Raw genomic sequence first — 19,972 nt, forward strand, 5'->3', positions numbered from 1 at the left:
CAACTTATTTTAAATAATATTAATTTGACTTTGATTTTATAGTTTTTATTTTCAAAGAAAGGCCAAGTCTCTTGTTTGTTAACCATTAAAAGACATTGCTATTTGCTTATATGTCATAATTATGAAAAATCTGCCCCTTACTATCTAGGAGGATAACTGCCATTCTTCATGTATTTAGGCAATGTAAGTAATTATATAGCTTAACATAGGTGCATTCATACTTTCAATGTATAAAAAGCTTCATGATGCATTTTTCATTTATTAGATTATGATTTTACTCATTATTTTATCAAGCTTCCTTTTAAGGAATGTGAAGAATCTATATATGGATACATTTTATTATTTGAATACTGAAAGTATATAGGCATTTTAAAAAAACTAAACTCTTGCAAAGACAGATAAGAAGAGAAAAAAACATTTATGAAACCGGCTTTCTAACTTGAATTCTAATAATTTTATTCACAACACTATTATTATCTGTAGTACTCAAACCATACTGTTGAAGTTTGTAGAACTATGTTTGTGTGTTGTAGAAGGAAAACATGGTGTCTGTTGTTATAATACTCAAGCTGTTTTCAACTTTGAATAGTTTAGCTACTGAAATGAAATGCATATATATATATATATATATACACAAAATTTGGCTTTGCACTTTAATAAATTCTGGTCCACAGGGTACAGACTCCAACTAGCTGAGTGATCTTGAACACCTAGTAGCAAAACTGTGCTATTTGGATTTTACAATGAAATTTTTGGTAACATAGTTTCTATTTAAGTCTTTAGATAAACTGTAATTGTGAATTTTAAAGTAAATTGAATTTCAATACCATTTAAATAAAAATAATGCATATTTTAACAGATCTAAACGTTATTTCATACCACTGCTGAGCAACATTGGCATAGGAATATATCAGATGCATTTGTTGATACTGGGATAATCTCATTTTAGAGTTTTGCCTACTAATGGTGAAGGTTTCATGGCATTATTTATTGAAGTGGCTAATTTACAGCTAGATGGGATCTTCCCATCAATACACTGTAATCTTTCTTTCCAAATGATTCAACTATTCTGCAGGAAACATTCACAGAAGCTGTCATTACTGCCTCTGTATTAAATCTCTTCCCAGATGAATTGTTTTTGTTTGTCTAATATTTAAAAATGTAGCACCCCATCCACATACACTCTGTTATTGCTACTCAATGTGGGCACTGCTACATTTAAGTGCCAGCTTATATGTATATAAATACCAGTGCATGTTATGCTGCTTCAGCATAACTTAATTACAGTGTATTTTTAATGCCTCTTTTCCATGTAATGTTTTCTCAATGAGCTCACAGAATTACTGAGCTGATGCTCTATACTGAACTACACAAGTCTATCTAGGAATTCAACAGAAACAAGCCACAAGTTGCTAAAAAGCTTCCAAATTTTCAAAAGAAACATACATACATGTAAGATTAGTGTTTATTTAACAACTTCATAAAAAAAAAAAAAAAATCCCTTCCAGGTTTACTATCTACTTCATTTTATTTCAGGCTGTGGTAAAAGGCCACCTACCCAAAATGCTTCCTACCACCTGCCAGCCTGCCCAGCTGTGCAAATTGCACTGGTATCAACTTGTTCAGGGCAGCTGGAAAAGAGATCTGATTCAAGATTTTATTTTTTTTTCCCCCTCTATTTCTTGTATATGGACATAAAAATATTTCAGGTTTAAATTAGTATAGTGATGAGAATTCATTTGCTCCATTATAAAAACTAGAGAAAAAGCTACTTTAAAGTTGTCTGAGTAATCTTTTGTTGTGCAGTATGAACTGATGACATGCTTGTAGAGTGATTTATCAAGCCCTTTCATCTACATAGAGAAAGTATCTTCAGGGTTATGTAGCAGTACTTTAAAATCATACAAATGTAGATAAAGATTTTGAAAGAACAACTAAATATTAGTTTTCAGTTTTTGATGAAAACTGAGTAACGAAGTTCCACTGATAAAAAGCCTCTAAATTAATGATATAGAAATGATATAGAAAAAAAAAGGTTAAGCAAGGAGCTTTTCCACACAGCACCTTGCATGGCTCCACAGCAAACTCTCACACTAGGTGCAGTTATTTATGATTTATAAAGAACTGGTAAATAAAGCATTGTTTTTGTAATAGTTGGTGCTTGATAATATGAATGACTTGACCCTTCTCAATGGTAAAATCTGGTGTAAACCCACTGGCATGAAAGAAGTGCTGTCATTCTGCAATGACTGACAGCCCGACCCTTCACTCTTACTCCTTAGTATTATACTTAGTATTATACGGACCTGGTCCTTGACGCACTGTGCTCCTCTATTTGGTAGTCTGTCTCCATGCAAGCTGACAAGAAATGAAAGTTTTACTCTTACTTTGGCAGTGGCAGCCACATACCATCCCAGAGGCTTTGTTGGTAACTCTGCTCTCGCAAGTTCATCCAAACGCACAGCAGCTTTGCATTGACCAGCATCTTGACAGTGATGCTGCAGTACTGTACAGATGAGGCCGCAGCCTCTTGGCTCCTCCTATACTCTCTTCTAAGCACACAGCTTGACATACGGTGAGGTCAGCCACATATGGCTGTCGGACATACAGCTGTCCTCCACAGCCATCACAGTGCTCCCAGCTTTGAACAACCCAGATGTTGTAACCGAACTGCTGCTGATCTATTGCACAATCTTGCCCACCAAGGAGAACTTAAAACAAGCTCTCTTAACAACAACAGTTAGTGTTTGATATCTTCCCACAGATTTTTACAGGTCTACTCGGTGTCAGGTCAACCTGCTCACAGAAAATGCCATGTGTTAATGACTCAATGCCACTGAATTTCCTGGTGAAAAAACCCAAGCTAAACCAACCATTTCCTAACTGAATGCTCGTCTGCTCATGTGAAGAGTGTGACTACAAATGAAGTAATCTATATTACTTCAAAAAAACCACCTCCAAAACCAAACAGAAGTGAAGGAGGAGGACGGGAACAGCATAAGATGGTATTCATTTAAACAAGAAAGCATATACTAACATTGAACTTAGTAAAACCATATATAATAGTCAGAGTTTATAACAAGTCCAAAACCAACTTCATCTTCAAAGAACTTTACATACATTAATTAGTAAAGAGAAGATGGAAATGAATGGATAACTCAGTTATAAAAATGAAAATTTCTTTGGATTTAAAATAGTGAAATATCACTTACTTTACTCATAGCTTTTTTTAATTTGGTTTTTTGTCCAGACAAAGTCAATCTTCAAGGTTTCACACATTAGAAATACCCAAAAGACAACTGTGTTTTGAAAGCACTTTACCAGAATCTTGTTCCACAAGTAATTAACAGAGTTTGATGAAGAACTGACCTCAGTTTTCACTCATGACCACACACGCACATTTCCAATTACACAGTGTGTATATCACATTAGTAAATTAAATTTCATTAAGTCTAAGTGCAGGCAACAGTTAACGCAGCAAGCTTTTTGCCTTCTATTAACCATGATGTAGGGAAGGATTGAATAGTCCAGAAGAAAGGAAAAAAAAAAAAATCAACGACCTTTTCAGAAACAACTTAGCCCCTGTTTGTTACTTTTCTCTAAACTGTTCTTCCTTGCTAAAAGATCCAAACCCCAGTGGCTTTTCAACACCTCGATCTATATTATGAGAGTCAAGCTCTTTTACTCAAGTATGTACTTCATTGATTTATTTGTTCAGCTCTCTTACATGCATTCCACACTGGGGAATTCTGAGGACTGAAAAGAAATATATGAATAAAAACATTAAAATAAGTTAGATATCAGATAAAATTCTGTTCCAAGGTACTTCAATTTAAGTGACAAAGCATTTATATTCCTAGTGGAAGGTTTCCCTCTGGCTGTTGCATAGGCAGCTGTGTACAGAAGGGCACAACATAGTAGAATCGTTCTCTGCTGTATGTTGGTGCACGGAACAAATCTGTGCTGCAGGGGAGGATGTGTTGCACAAGGTATTATCTTCTAATGTTCTGCTTATATTCTCTGGTTGCTACAATGGCTTTTAAAGTAGATTAAAATAGTCTTTGAGGCTGCACTAGCTGCTGTTTGACACTACTTTGTTTCTCTACTGGAAACCTATACACAATGTTGTCCTACCTTTCCTCGAGCAATGGCATGCCTAATTAATTCACATTCAGGAAGTGAATCATTTCAGCTTTATTCCAGGATTAATGAACCATAATGTATCCTTTTCTCTAAGGATAATAAACCATGCCTAGTATAAACATCCAATCCCAGAAAAAATTCCTGTACATACTTATAACAAGATCTGTACCTATCACTTACTGCTGAAAGAACATGCTTTGCTTGGTTACTTTAAAACATGTTGAGTGATTTAGTGAGTGCACCATAAGGCTACTGTAACCTCCTTTAATTTGCCTATTTACTGAAATACCTGATCAGATTCTTCAGCAAGCAAATCTGAAAATGCTTGACAGCCTACTGTGCCTGCAAATTAACAGGTCAACACAATTTGAAGAGTTTGATGCCCACTGTAGCAAAGCAAAGTGGTGAAGAAGGACTGGTTGATCAGCAGAGAGCTGCTCTGCTATACAACAACCTACAAAAGCTGTCAGTTGGAATATCAGCTCTATAGTGTTTCACTTTGGCAGCCTCCAGCTGGAGGAGTATTTAGGAGGAGTTCACTGTGTTTTGGCTGTGTTAACCATTATAACAGCTCTTCAGACCACCCAGGCCTAGCTGGCCTAATGCAGAATTCGCAGGAAGCGCTAAGATGGTGTAAAGCTGTCTGCCTTCAGCCTCAGAGCTCATTTGGACGCATGGAGCAAGTCCACTCTGTCCTTTTCAGATAGCGAGTGAGGCCCATATTTGCTCGCAGACATACTGGAATTTGAAACATTCCTATAAAATGAAATTTATTCTTTCATCTCCATGCTTAACACACTGAAGTTATGCTCATCAAAATCATCGGAGCTTGAAGCATTTAACCACATTTAAACATTTAACTTAAAAACAAAATTCTAGACCCGAACGTACATGTTTATTAATGTGTTCTGGTCAAAGCCGCTATCTTCTGACAGTGTATTATTTAAATCTATCTATTAATTTTAAATAAAATATTTTTGCTCAAGAAAAACAGTCTATATGTTCAAAAAAGTCAGGGGTCAGTACAAGAATTTTGAACACTGAAAACTAAAACAAAAATAAGTCTTATTTTTTTTTAAAGAAATCATTGCTACCATTCACAAAAAGAATGTAGTCACATTTCTTTTCAGGAGCACCGATAACTTAGAAATAGCGTCAACAATCAAAATTGGATCAGGGTTTGGTTTGTTTTTGTTTGTTTTGTTTTGGTTTTTTTATTATATTATGTTGAAGTAACTAAAAGCCATTTAAAATGTTCATAAACAAATCTGAAGAACACTAAGAAGTGGTTTATTATTAATTAAAATAATAAATAAAATTTTGAAACAATAGATCTCGTTTGTCAATGTGTTTTCTATTTTACACATTTGGTAGGTGATTTTTGATAACATGAATAAATGTGTCTCAAAAATCAATGAGAAATTCAGATTTTCATGCTCATATTACATGCATAAACAGTTTTAAAGGCACGTGACACTGATGACAAGGCATAAAAACTAAATATACAATGGCCTTCAGATAGGACAGTCCTGATATCCAGAAGCTTCTTATGAAAATTGGACTAAGAAAGGCAACTTGTAGAAGAAGAAAGCGTAGTCAGACCACCACAGCCCTGGTAGCACTGAAATATTCAGAATAAACTTATGGCTAGAAAGTACTGCAGCCTTTCTCATCCCCTCTGTCCCAAGTGCCGGGTGCTGGAAGACACAAAGAATCTCACCATCAGCAGCCCCCAGCTGGTTCCAGGCCTCAGCACCACGGAAAAGGATATTTCTGAAGGGGAATTCCTGCACTTAGCTCTGAAATCAGATTTCTATGCTTTTCAAAAACTGACACCGTTTAAATGGCCAAATAATAAAACTGAACAGAAGAATATTTATCTCCTTTTGATGCTAAGCGAGCAACTTGCCTTTCAATAAGAATTGCACACACTGAAGACACTTTGCTGCATTTAAGTAAAGCAAGCCTCCTAGACCAATTATATAATAATTAGAATTTGTCAAAGTGGGCAACTTCTTAATTAGAAATGACCTAGTGGTCATTCGTTAAATGTTATTTTGTAATATTTGCTTTGACAGATGTTTTCATGCCTTAAGTGCTTCAATATGCAGAATCTCTCACATTGCAAATTAAGAGTGGAATATATAATTATGCCTTTTTTTTGGTGAAGACTAGACTGATTCTGGTAGGTATATGCTTGGTTTCACTGGAACTGCCATCTGACTGAATGATCTCCAAATTGGCTCAATATGCAGGCATCATTTTTTTATTCTCTTTATGAAAATCAATTACAACTGTACCTACTAGCATCACTGAAAATACTGTTCCAGCTGTTTCTGCTATAGCTATATTGTTAACCACTATTAATATCCTCAGTTCTAAGAAAAATAATATTCAGATTTTACTGCCTCCATCATAGCTGATTGTTTCAATAACAACCTGATTAGTGAGAACAAGCAAGGGGTAAAACAAGCAAACAACAAGGTTTGGTTGCTAATGAAACTGTTGCAATACGTATTTTTAAAAACTAGAGAAAATACAGTTGCTTATTCTAAGAACTGACCCACTGATTTCTGTGAGCTAACAGAGTAGCAGCAGGAGAAATCAATCCAACTCATTTTGTGCTTCTGCGCAGAATTTACTGGAATACAAGTTTGCAGAGCCACACTTCTCAAACACATAATCAATGTCCAAACAGCAACCCAGCCCAGTTTCTGGAGATGTATTTATTTCTCAGAATGATCATCATAAAATAACTGCTTTGAAAGAAGGTTGTTAACTTAGTAGCTAAGTAAAGTTAAATTGCATTTCTTATGAAGCAAAGCTCTTTTATTACTTAAAAGGAGTAAAATAGATATACAACATGCAGAGAAAACAGATTACTGTATTTTAGGGACAAATGTAGGAGGGCAGAATATACCTTCAAAATTTATTTTAAATCATGATGAAGCCAAGGGGAAAAAAGCTTGAAGTCCCCAGAGCACATGATTACAGAATTTGAAACACCAACATACTAGTTTCTGCAAGCTCATATACATTTAATTTTAAGCATATGTGGACTTTACAAGAACTTCCATGCACAACATTTTACTTCATTGAAAAACAACAAGTGTTCAGGTATTTTTCCAGTTCCTCAAGATAAAATTTTTAAAGTGCTTTATTGGCAATATGTTAGTTTCCTGGAAAATGAATCCAACCTTTTCACCAGCTGTTTTTTAAATTGTATTTCAGTTTTCCAAGAAAACCATTAGCAGAAGGAAACAGTAAGTATAATTCTAAACAGGGAACCAGCAATTAGCTTTGCATGTGGATTCTGACAAAGAAGTCGCAACTCTGATAAGCTGTATTTTGGCTTTAATGACAGCCTTAGGGCATCCATGTGTGTACATGTAATAAATCATCCCATTGAAAAGATAATTACTGAGGGGGGAAAAAAAAGCTTTCTTGTTAGCAATTACACTAAACTGTTTGAATTAGCATACTCACAGATGGTTCTTTGTTGTCCTACATACACATTAGAGAAAAGAATGTTTCATTACATTAGTTCACTCACTTGAAGGGAAAAATATCAGGATCTGGTTATTAATCACACTAATACTACATAGGCTTTGTAAACTAAGGAGGCTTTTCACTGCAAAAACAATGTAGAACAAAAGGTTAATTAGGGTTTTAGGCCTGAGTTTTCAAAGGCAATGAAAGCTGGACGATATCTAGGTGAAAACAGCAATCTCTTTTAGCTGCAGACAAGGAGTCAGAAATATATCCCCATTACTATTTGGTCTGGCAATGCCGTCTCTTTCTGAGCATGGACACAGCATGCGCACCCTTTCAGCAAATAATAATCTAATTAAAATGTATACTTGTACATGGATGTGTAGTGCTGCTACTTTCCAATTTAATTGTAATGATTATGACCAGAATATGAATACTGCCCCACCAGCATCTTGAACAGTTTTAACAGCTATTGCTGTTGCTTTGCTCCCTGTTTGTGATATGGACAGCTGTTTCTTCACTAGCCCTGCCCTCTTCTCTTCTAGAAAAGTACATCTGCTTCAGATGAACACAAACAGGACACTTTTGCCTGACCCATTAAGAAGCACTTGCTAATGACCATTTCAGGACTGAAGTACACCCTGCCAGCAGCTTTCACATGTGAAACTAGCTTTCCTGATGACTGTTCAGAGGTCAAAATCATGACCCCCTGAAAGAAACTGGTAATCTTGTTACTTGGTTCATTAGGACTAAGTTTCGTCCTGGCTTGTTTCATGAGTATTCCTTCTCCCAGTTCCTTTCTTACTTGTACCTCCTTTTTGGAGCATGTTGATGAGTAAATTACAGGCAAACCACCCAAGCCTCAATAAGGCAATAAGGGGAACCTCTAGCAGTCAGCATCTCTGTCCCATCCAGAAAGTTAAGAGATTGTCACCATCCTCAATTCATCAACAGTTTGCTTCCTGGTGGGATAATCTGACTCCCATTGTCTGATTAAACTCTAGGTTAAAACTACCCATGTATCAACCACAACCTATATTTCGAGTATACAGCTCTCTCTTCTGGGATAATGATAGCAGTAATAAACTATTTAAAGCCCCATACTTCTTGCAGTATTAGTTATGCAGTACAAAAACACGGCAGGAGAAAAACCTATCAAAACCTAGTACAATAACCATTGACCAGCCTACAAGGTACAGATCTATTTCTGCACACTACCACGGCAGGACTTTGCTCCTACCCAGAGACGTGTTCGCTCTCCCTATCAGTCTGTCACTGCTCAGCAAAAACTTCCTGGCCTACTTCTGGCAACCTTTACAGGCACCAGACCCTTTTTAAACAGTCTATAGCCCCTGATTAAGGATCTTAGTTTCCATCAAAACAGGTTTGCCAACACCTAGGTATAACCCCTTGAAACAATGCCCCACTCGCCTTTTAATGTCTGCTGAATTGCTGCTGTCTAGGAAACCATTGTGCATACAGTGGGGTTTGCACACAACTACTGGAGGTATCAAAAGCTCTTTTCTCTCCTGGACCATGTTCAGAAGGATGTGCGATTGTACTAATGCATCATGGCATATTCCAGACACTTTCTGTGCTCCACGTTGGAAATCCTCTCTTTTGCAAATTCTGAAAAACCTCATAACTACTATGCAGAATGAGACAATCTCTTTCAAAATTACTGGAAACATGTTGCTGAAATATATGCACCACCTGTGGTTTTAATTTGAGGTGTGAAAAGGTGGCCCATCTGCACTTACCTCCTTCACCTTTTCACTTTTGGCCTTCATAGGTAAGTGGCCACCAACATCTCCCAATTCCTTTTATTTATTAATAGTAAGCAGACTCTACAGTCTTTCACTGCAGATCAGGCAACAAGCTCTTGCAATGCAATTTGCAGGTCTCCTCCTTTTATTTTTTTACTATTTTGACCCAACCCAATGCCCCTGCTCTGCCAGCTGGGAAACCACTAGCTAGAGAACCAAGCAGCAGATAGGATCAAGTGCCTATACCGTCAGATAGCAGCTCACATCTCCCTCAGCAGTGGAAGCGGTGGGAAGTTTGTGTTTAGTGCTCTACAAACTGCATTTTTTCGGTTGGTAAAATCACTTCTCTATGTGGCTGGCTGCTGCACGTTCCTTCACTGATGTGCTAACTGAAAGTTTTCAGTTAAATAAAATCAACTTTGTCTCCAAAGTGCCTACATATATCCTTTAATACCAATTACTCTTTTCTTTTCTCTTTCCCTCCACCACTGCTACTATTTGTTGGGACCTCTCTTACCCTTGCAGTGTCAACAATGACTAACAAACCTGACCACAGGTCAGCGTCATCAGCCTCACTTGAACTAATTCTTCCCCTCCTTCCCAAATCTCTCTCCAGAGTACCACTGCAGGATTGTTTCCATCTTCTCAGAGATCCTTTCTCTTGTTTATTTGAGCTGTGCCAAATAAGTCAGACAAGCAATTAAGTTTTTTCCTACATCCTCATCTGGAACTGTTCAATACTCCAAGATACACAGAAAGAATGAGCATGTGTTTATGGGCATCTGTTTGGCTTTGTCAGAGATGCCGTAGGCCAGGAGAATCTAAATGCCCCAAGCCTTCCTGTGTAGCTGCATGATCATGCAGATCCCACAACCCCATATGTTTGGATAACTTCTGTGCTTACAGCCAGGAGATATAGAGCATCATCTTGGAGTAACAACTTACACAGTACCTAACTCTATACGTCCTCACCTGCACTATGCACATCCTTGAAGTACATGGGTCACTGCTTTACATGGCAGCCAGGTCCACAGGTTTTTTCATTTCCACTTGCCAGTGACATTATCTGGCTGTTCTCAGTACTGTTGTGTTAAACCTCTTAAGTCCGAAAGAATTGTTCTCTTATTACTCTTTTCTTTCATGATTATAGAAATTATTCTCTATTGCTAGTTTTCTGCAGGACTGTCAGAATAACATATTACTAAAAAACAAAGTAAATGAATCCTTATGAAGTCATCTTGATACATCATCAAAGAAAATGAGAATATACATAAAAGTTTTTAAAGTTTTTTTTTGCCCTGGAGCAAAAAACCAACTCTGTGGAGTTGCCAATATTTAGAAAAACTTAAAAGTAGCCTCAACTTTTTTTTCCCAAATACAATTCAGTGGACTGGATCAATTCATCTAAGTCATAAATATCAAAGAATCTGTCACAGAAAACTGGTACACAAAATACACACAATCCATTATGGGCACTATCGTACCTTGACAAAATGTAGCATTGATCCTCTTGTAGCCTTGTGGGCATTCCATCATAGGACTGTATCCATGGTAAGCTGAAGAAAAAAATTACATCAGGTAAATACTGCTGATTTATATGCTTATTTAGAGAGCCTGACAGCCAAATTATTACATAACTACTGAAAAATCATTAGAAGTTTTATGATGTATGGTCAAATATAAAAGGCCAAGATATTGAAATTAAAGGTTGTACAGGCAACCTTAATTCTATCTCTTTGCACATGAATACCACTTAAGTCTTCAGTTATCCAGTCAAATTTACATTTTTTCCAACGAAGAAATCTTTGAAATCATGACATTATTTTTCATCCTAGTCATTCTCAAATATTCAAAGAACTACTTTCCCAAACCAGCTACAAATATCTTGTTGGGAAAAGATAAAGCTGAAGATTCACAATGGAAACTCCATGGTTTTAAAACGGAAAGTAGCTCTAGAAAGCAGAACTATCTTCCATGTTAAGCAAAATTGTTGGATACCATTTCTCCTACAACACTGAAAAACTATTTGAAATACAGAGGAAATAGATGCAAAGATACTTCTAAAACAAGGCAAGGAGAAGAAAAAGGCACATGTAATTTACCTAACAAAGACCCTGAATTTTACAAGACTGTGGCACTTATTGGCTGATCAGTGTAAACTGTCAAGGGCATAACAACGCAAAATACAGACTGAATTAAATTTTGCCAAAATAGAAAGTTTTCAGCTAACCAGTTTTTTATTTCTATTTATTTCTGTCCTCCACTTAAGGTTGCCTTTGAGACTGCAGAAAACTGTTTATTGATTCCTAAACTGTTATAACATCATAAATGAGAGCAGTAACTTCTTTGTATGGCTATGCACTAAAAGCTAACCTCTTGGCAAAGCTCAGTACTTTATTAAACATATAGGACTAAACTTTTGGCACTGTGATCACACAAGTGCCTTTAATAAGAGTCAAGAGAGTTTTTCGTAATTTGAATGCTACAACAGAGATACCTTATATTTGGTCAGATCTTTTGTTTTCTTTTAAAATTGTTCTAAATGTTCAGCAGGCCAAAAAAAAAACCCCACAACCAAACAACCAAACAAATGCATTACTATCTGTCTCTACATAAACTGTCAAATAAGACAGAACAACTGAATAACAATGTTTCCAATTGAGTTCACCTCACATATAATGCCCAAATTGCACATTTATCCCTGCAGCTTATTTTAAAACTGGTAACTGGCTGACTGTAAGGGTGGAAAAAAAAGAAAAAGAAAAAAAAATAACTTATTTTCATTAAAGCTTTTCCTATTCTTTGGAAAAATTTAAGTGATGATCTCAAGCAGCGGTTTTTGGAGTGAGATAGCTTTATTTCAAAATGCTGTGAGTTATTTAAAGTAATTGCTTAATTGGAACATTAAAATTCTCCTTAGAGATTGCTTAAACTGATAAAATGGTTGAACACAAAAATAGTCCAGGTCAAAACAGAGCAACAATGTTCTTACAGTTTTGAACACATACTTTACCATCTTTGCATCGACTATAACCATTTTAACACAAATTAAAATCTGAAAATTTCATCTCTCACCATGAAGTGCCAGCTACACATTTATTTTCAAGGCAGCTCCAATCTTTTCACAATGTTGATATTAAAAACAGTTGAAATTTAAGATGCGATTTTCAAAAGCACAACACATTAGCCTACCTCTGGTCCTCAAAAATGTCAGTGAAAATCCTAATGCTCATGTTGTCAGAGTCAGATTCATAATTGCACTGATTATGTCCTAACTTAGATAAGTTTGCTATTGCAGACCTGATTCAATTCACACTAAGCCCAGGAGAGTCTCTCTAACTTTTTGTGGGCAGGAATGGTACCCTGCAGTACAACCTGGTGGAGAAAAACAGATGAAGACCAGAGCTCTTCAAGTTGTAGACGGAGAGCAGGCCATAAGCTATGCCAGGCCTTTTCCAGTGCTGCAACACGCTTTCCCTTCCAGGGTGACTCAGCTGCTGTGGGAAGTGCAGTGGTGGAGTGAGCTCAGATTTTAACCTCTCCCTCCCTCCTTCCTCATCCGCCTTTTCCCACACAGAGTAGGAGACAGCGGCTCATTAGCAGTTGTTTTCTTCCTTCTACAGAGAGCAGCAACGTAAGTAGGTTGCTGTAGAGTAAGGAGCTTGTCCACAGATGGCTAGTGATCCATGTGGGAGCTGGATAGAGTCCTGCATTACTTACCCTTTACTTACTTTGACAACCTGTTTGTAATTATTAACTGTTAGCAAGAAGCCTGAACAACCATACCATTCCCCACGCAACACAGAAACGCACTTTGTCTTAAAAGTCATCTTCCTTAAGGCCCTCAAAAATGGAGATCTGTTCCAAAATTTCTTTTGTTTTTCAGTAATACTGGATAACCCATAAACTTACAGACATGGAAGCTGTTTCAGGCCAAGGCACTTGACTTTGCAACAAGACAGAAGCCCTGACTGAGCAGTGGCTATTACCCAAAATACGCAAGCACAGCTTTACAAAATTACCAAGCCCTATTCAAGCACATGGCAACAAGACACAAACTTACTTACATCCTTAAGTAGTTGACTGAAAAAGAGAAGTGCCTGCTAGTGAGACGGAAGTATTTGCTTAAATATTTGTCTGAAGTGAGTTTCATAAAAAATCACATTAAATGCAGCCTGATTACATATTATTATAAACCAGATCAATCTTAATGAAGTTTATGAAGCATAAAACCATAAAAACAAAAGGAGGTCTGGTTGCTTCCAAAATATCTACAATAAAAAGGGTAATACCAATTTAGTGTAGTATCAGAACAGGTCAAAATTACATGGGACTAATGTGGGACTAACTTTGCCTGCTGAGACACTATTATGAGCATCATTTAACTGATAACTTACTAATGATTTATTCGACTCCGAAGTTTTTCCATCCAATATCATATATATATATATATATATGTATATTCTTTTTACCACTAAAACATCCTTATTATAGTCAAAAAAGAAAAATACTTAATGAAATATAAATTCTAAAGCACCCACTCTACACTATCATTAAATGTTAGCATAAATTCACATTTATATTTGGAAATTGTTTGCTCTACAGAAGCGTGACACTTAGAAACTGACATGAGGCTTAATTTGACACCTACACCTGAAGGACACTTAGACCCGGATCCAAAACAGATTTGGAAGATCGGGTTGTGTGTTAAAGGTCAGAATGAACATCTAAAAAACTCTAAGATGCTGCAAGATCACTTACACTCCCGCAACACTCCAAATTTACCACTGTAAGTTCTTAGAAATTTGAAAATTCCCATTTGCTCCCACACAGGATTTCTGCAAGTCATGGCATGACTGAATAGCATTATGCTTAACTCATTCCTAAATCAAATCTAGACTAAGAAAATACATATATGTCTACCAAAGCTTCCTGTCAGATTCAGTGAATGTTCTTGAAGTGTACATCTACCAAATTATAGTCTTGATATAATGTAGTGGTAGATGACACTGTATTTTAACCTAGAGAAAAGAGACAGTGCACCCCTCTCCTTCTCCCTGCTTAAAACACCAATGTAAAGTGAGAGCTCTCACCTACAAAGATGATGCCTACAAAGGTCTCCCATTATACCCAGGAGACACAAACACTTACTTTCCAGGAATGCTTTAATTACAAGGACAGGATTATTCCCAGTGGCAACATCCTCTGTCTCTTCTTGAAATCATACAGTTACAGTCAGAAAACAATTCCAGATTGAGCCAGAAAGCAGGAGTGAGCATGACTCATACCATAAGTAATTAAGGTCACTGGGAAAGAGTCTGGGTTCCCAGTCCTGTGCCAAGAATCGTTTCTACATTTTACGTGTTAGGGCATCTCCTCATAGGTATAAAATGTAGATTAGAAATTCTTCTGGCAGATAAAGGAACTCTGGATTGTCCCATCTTGAGCAAGTGTGCTAGCCATGAAGCTTTTACAATGAAAGGACAATGCCTATTTCATTAGCATTCAAAAAAATTATTCTCACTCAGTGCTTCGAAAAAAGGGTTGTGGACTTCCCTTCAGGAAAGGTTTTAGGGTGACTTCAGGCCCTTCTCTGTACCCACCTAGGACGCATCTGGGAACAGGATTTCAGATATGATTTGTCCCAGTGTTTCCATGTTTGCTTACTCTTAACATCATGCCAAGCATGTTGTCATTAAGCAGCTGTCTGATGAACACACTGTCTGTTGTGAATCCCAGGCTGGTTATCCAACCAGTGTTTTAGCTCAGCTATGAAGAAGTAGCAAACGGGCTTCCCCTCGAACCAGGAATCAAAAATTTGTATTAGCTGTTCCAACCAGTTTTTGCTTGAAGCACATCTCAGGCTTTCATGATTTCTCTCATGGCACAGCTACATCTACTAAGCAACATTCCACAGGTCCACATGCCAGAGAAGTAGAACAGCAGGTTTTCTGCTGGAATTTTAGGTACATCCACATTAAGACTTGTGGACAAAAATATGCTTCCAAAAAAAATCAAGCTCTGAACAGGTTTCCAGTGCTGCTATCTGTATGAATAAGAGGGCCTGGAAAACCTAGATAAAAATGACTGCAACTCCCTGCACTATTTTTGGCCCACTAAATGCAGGTCCACTCCATCTGCAAAACAGAGATTACATTATCTTTTCTCATCTTTCATTTAGATATGACATGACAGAAGTATTACTATTCCTGTGCAACAATAATGAAATTCACAAAAAGTTTAAGAGACTAGCTTCACCTATCATGCAAATAATTTGAAAATTCTTTCTCATTATAATATGATGTAAAATAACAGAACAGTGAAGAAAGTCTTTGTCATTGCCTAACTGTTAAGGAAGATTTTTCAAAACCGAAGCAAAAGAATGTAACTGACAACTTAAGAGCCTGGAAAACTTTGGCTCCAAACTTGAAAGTTCATCTGCAGTCCCAAGAGGTCACTGCAATCTCTCCAAGCAGCAACTGGCGCCTCTATAATTTAACATTTCTGTGCAAACTTCAAAAAAAAAATAAATCCAGCTGGAAGAGGGAAGATGATTCAATATCACTGTCCTTCTGGACTGAGAAAATGCAACAGCGCATCAATGACTTAAAGGAGAAGGAAGGGGAAAAAACCCCAACAACTTTAGCTTTGCTGGCTGCACCGAGTGCCTGCATATTGTAACTCTGTTGGCATGCAGGAGAACTCCAGTTTCTGCAAGCTGTCCTTAATCAAATCATAGTATATTCTTTCTATGGGGTTCCTTTTTTTTTTTTTTTTTTTTTTTTCCTTCAAAAAAGGAAAAATACTACTGGATATAATAAAAAAAAGCCATAAACTGATCCACAGAATAACAACAAAACAGCACTTACATGGCTTCTTGGGACATTTCTGGCATTTGTTAAAACCCCAGGAAGTACCCACGGTTCCACAGCAGTCTTCTTGCTTGGAAAGGCCAGGCAGTGCTTTTCCACACTAGAATAGTCAGGTAAAGAATACTCCAGTTAGTGATACTTTCTGATGCTCACTTCTAGTACAATGCTATTTTTCAGTCATCTTGGGTCAACCTCTTGCTGAGACACTGAAGATTCACTGCGGCTCTTAATTGAACTTAAATGGCTCTCCACACAGGCATGAGCAAATTAGGCAACATTATTTTCTTCCCCTGTGTCAGCTTGAAAAGAAAGAGAAAGAAATGGAAGATAACGGTATGTCATAGGAATGAGTGAGTATATTTCCAAGATAGTAACTCACCAATGGCACTTATTCCCTACATTTTTTCTCATAAAAATGTGCTCACGCAATTTTAAAAAAGCTGTATAAATTGTCTCAAATACCTTTCTAATAACTTTCTTCAATGAAGACAAAAAGTATGACTGTGACTTCTAAAATATTATTTCCTATTAAAAAGCCTCGACTTCCTGCCAGCGTATGTTTAATGTTTGAGACCACTTACTGAAAATTGGCAAATTATAATGACAGATTCTGCTGCCCAGATACTAAAGGTAACATAGATAAGACGGCTGAAGCTGAAGTTAGTGATGTCTGAGTTATTCCAAACAAATGGTTCTTTCCCATGCAAATATTTAAATTAATCTTGCAATAATTTTTAAGGTCTATATTCCTTTTCTTTTTCTCTGATCAAGAACATACTTACTATGCTTTTTATTAATAAGAATACTAATTTTCAGAAGCTTACAAGGTGCTAGTTATGTTCTTGACTTTTACAATTTTCTTCCATTTTGCATGGTGAAGAAAGCATACGTGTATTTCTGAGATGCAGAGATTAAAAAAATATATCTAAACCTGTCAATGAGGTAGAAGATGGAAGTGCACAGAGTACAAGAGAAGTGAACAACAGCTGCACTTAGTAACACTTTCAAAGCAAATGCTGATATAAATAGGCACTGCAATAAACAATTCAAATGTGCTGAAGTGTGAATTCTCAACACGCAGTGAATAGACCTTCCCTAGTATAACTTTCCTTCCTGACAGCATATAAACCTCTGACCCAAATGCTCACTGCCGCTTAGCTTTCAGCTCAAGATAGCTGGCTCATCCTATGGCACAGGCTGTGGCATTGTGGTTGCTTTCACTTCGGCTGGTAACCCACTTGCGCTACAGCGGGGTTGCATGCTGAATGCACAGGCACTGACAGCTTCCTCCAACCTTCTCAAAATTTTTCTAGCATGCCCTTAAATGTACTGACACCCACGAGTCAGTCATGTTCCTGAAGTACAGAGTTATGCTGCATAGCTTTGCAGTGTGATTAACAGGATAGCAGGCTACCACACAACATCAGGGCTCTGACTCATCAGAGGGTCCCCTCTTTGCATGGGAAAGGCTGGCAAGGCATCATCCCATCCATCTTCTCTGTCCCCTTTTTCACGGACACTCCTCAGGTGCCTCCTGAAATATCTCAGCAACAAGTTAAAAGCAGCACTGTTTAAACATCAAAGTGTAATGTGCAACTTGCAGCAACTCAGCACTTGCCGTATGTGAAGCTTAGACATCTGTCAAAGGATGTACGAGGAGGTGGGAGAATCCTCTATCCTGGTGAAAGCCAGCCTCTCTCATGAAACGGAGTTTTGAGTGCCAGGGCAACGTAGCGAAGTGATGGTGTGTCTCTGCACATCACCCTCATATGGGCGTGCTGGCTTTGCTTTGGGATAGAGTTAATTTCTTCACAGTGGCTAGTATGGGGCTATATTTTGGAACACTGGGAACAGTGTTGGTAATACAGGCATGTTTTTGTTATTGTTGAGCGGTGCTTACACAGAGTCAAGGCCTTTTCTGTTTCTCACCCCACCCCACCAGCAAGCAGGTTGGGGGTGCACAACGAATAGGGAAGTGACACAGCTGGGACAGCTGACTGAAGGGATATTCCATACCACATGATGTCAAGCTTGGCATATAAAGCTGGGGGATGAAGAAGGAAGGGGTCACATTCAGAGTTATGGTATTTGTTTTCCAAAGTAACCGTTATGCGTGATGGAGCCTGGTTTCCCTGGAAATGACGAAACACCTGCCTGCCAATGGGAAGTAGTGAATGAATCCCATATTTTGCTTTGCTTGTGTATGGCTTTTACTTATTGTCTTTATCTCAAGCCATGAGTTTTCTCACAGCTTAGAAGACACTGCTCAGTTATTATGCAATTTTAGGAGTCTGTTTTCACACTACTATCTGGAGAGGGTCTTGTGACAAATTCTCCTGTGTTCCAGTCCTAGCCTGGATGGTATTTGGCTGTCTTAAATTAGAAAAGTATCTAAACAAGTTGCACCTTCAGGTGCAAGGCCCAGGCTTACACTAAGTGAATACGTCTTTCAGGCTGTCTTGCACTCCCTTGACTTGGGCACTGGCAGGATTAGTATGAGATTGATCATTCCTGATCGGTCAGAGTCTGCTGAGGTCTGTTTCCAGAAGCAACTCTCAGCCTGGCACTCCACAAAGGCCATCAGGATGCACAAACAGGGAATTCTACACAACTCCCTCTGCTGCAGCAGCTTGGCTGTTTTCAAAACTGGAGCAAGCTCTTTCAACTGCCTCTAGCTAGATGATATACAGATCTTGCTGCAATTCCCAGAAGCTCAAAAGTCTTTCAGCTGGAGAGTACTCATAATGTCTTCTCCAAGCAGCTGCCCTAAAACCTTAGAGAGTTCATGTTACCTCTTTACACAGTGCTGGTCTCTCAACCCGCATCCTAGGTAAGCATGCTCTAGGAAGGACCATTTAATTTATATTCACAGATACTCAGTTTTACTTTATAGTTACAGCTGCTCCATTCCTTTCGTAGAGCTGGGACTGCTTCTTCAAAGACAGGGAAGCCACACTGAAATCAGGTACTGTGGCTGTTATTGAGAGTCAGCTAAACCAATTTGCATTTGACTCTTTTCCCCGCCTTGTGCCTCAGTTTTACAACTCTCCTCTCTCTGAAAAGAAGTAGGAGGAATCAAGCCTGGTGCTGCACCTCCCCTTATGATCTCAGAAATGGAGCATTTGGGCAGAGAGGCACATTACCTAACACCCAGTGTTCCTCTGCAAGGTCACAAGCCTCAAGGACACTTCCCAGCAGCTCGTGTGTGTCAAGGCAAACACCACTAACACAAGAGAGCCAACATGCCATCATGAATCGGTCTTTTTTTTTTCTTTTTCCCCAGAATAGAAAAGGTGTAATTTAACAGTAGTAAATTAAAAGCATATAAAACACATAAGGAAAAAAAAAGCGTAGGAAGAAGATGGACTCAAGCCCATTTTTAGTTTAGGTGTGGTGCTACAGCATTTGCACTCTACTGAAAATCATCTGTGGTCATAACTTTTTCAAATTTCCATATAAAAACCATGAGCAAAAATAAGGATGCCAAAGTCTGAGTCATCTGGCAACTGTGGTTTGTAGTCCTGTCAGTAAAAACTGGCAGTGATTAAAGCTGCTGCTCCCACTGCCTCTATGGTGGATTAAAGCTTGAAGAATCAATGATAATTTGGTTAACATCCAGATCATTGTAGAAACTGGCCAGCAAGGAAAAGCAACTGCCACGTGGGGCTCCTAGTGGTGTAAGATCTGTGTAATTTTGGA

The 19,972-nt window shown here is 37.9% G+C and overlaps 1 protein-coding gene across 6 annotated transcripts in view; it reads right to left on the reverse strand.

Moving 5' to 3' along the window:
• LTBP1 (latent transforming growth factor beta binding protein 1) overlaps nucleotides 1–19,972 on the reverse strand; it is a 197,304-nt gene that overhangs the window by 75,023 nt on the left and 102,309 nt on the right. For all 6 annotated transcript variants that reach the window (XM_082050042.1, XM_082050045.1, XM_082050043.1 and 3 more), the window contains 2 exons: nucleotides 16,271–16,373; nucleotides 10,886–10,957 (listed from right to left, as the gene is read on the reverse strand). In XM_082050042.1, coding sequence (XP_081906168.1) covers nucleotides 10,886–10,957; nucleotides 16,271–16,373 — 175 coding nt within the window. The remainder of the gene's footprint in view (nucleotides 1–10,885; nucleotides 10,958–16,270; nucleotides 16,374–19,972) is intronic.

The sequence above is a fragment of the Streptopelia decaocto genome, assembly GCF_964273445.1.
Source record: "Streptopelia decaocto genome assembly, chromosome: 3".
In the NCBI taxonomy this organism is placed as follows: Eukaryota; Metazoa; Chordata; class Aves; order Columbiformes; family Columbidae; genus Streptopelia; species Streptopelia decaocto.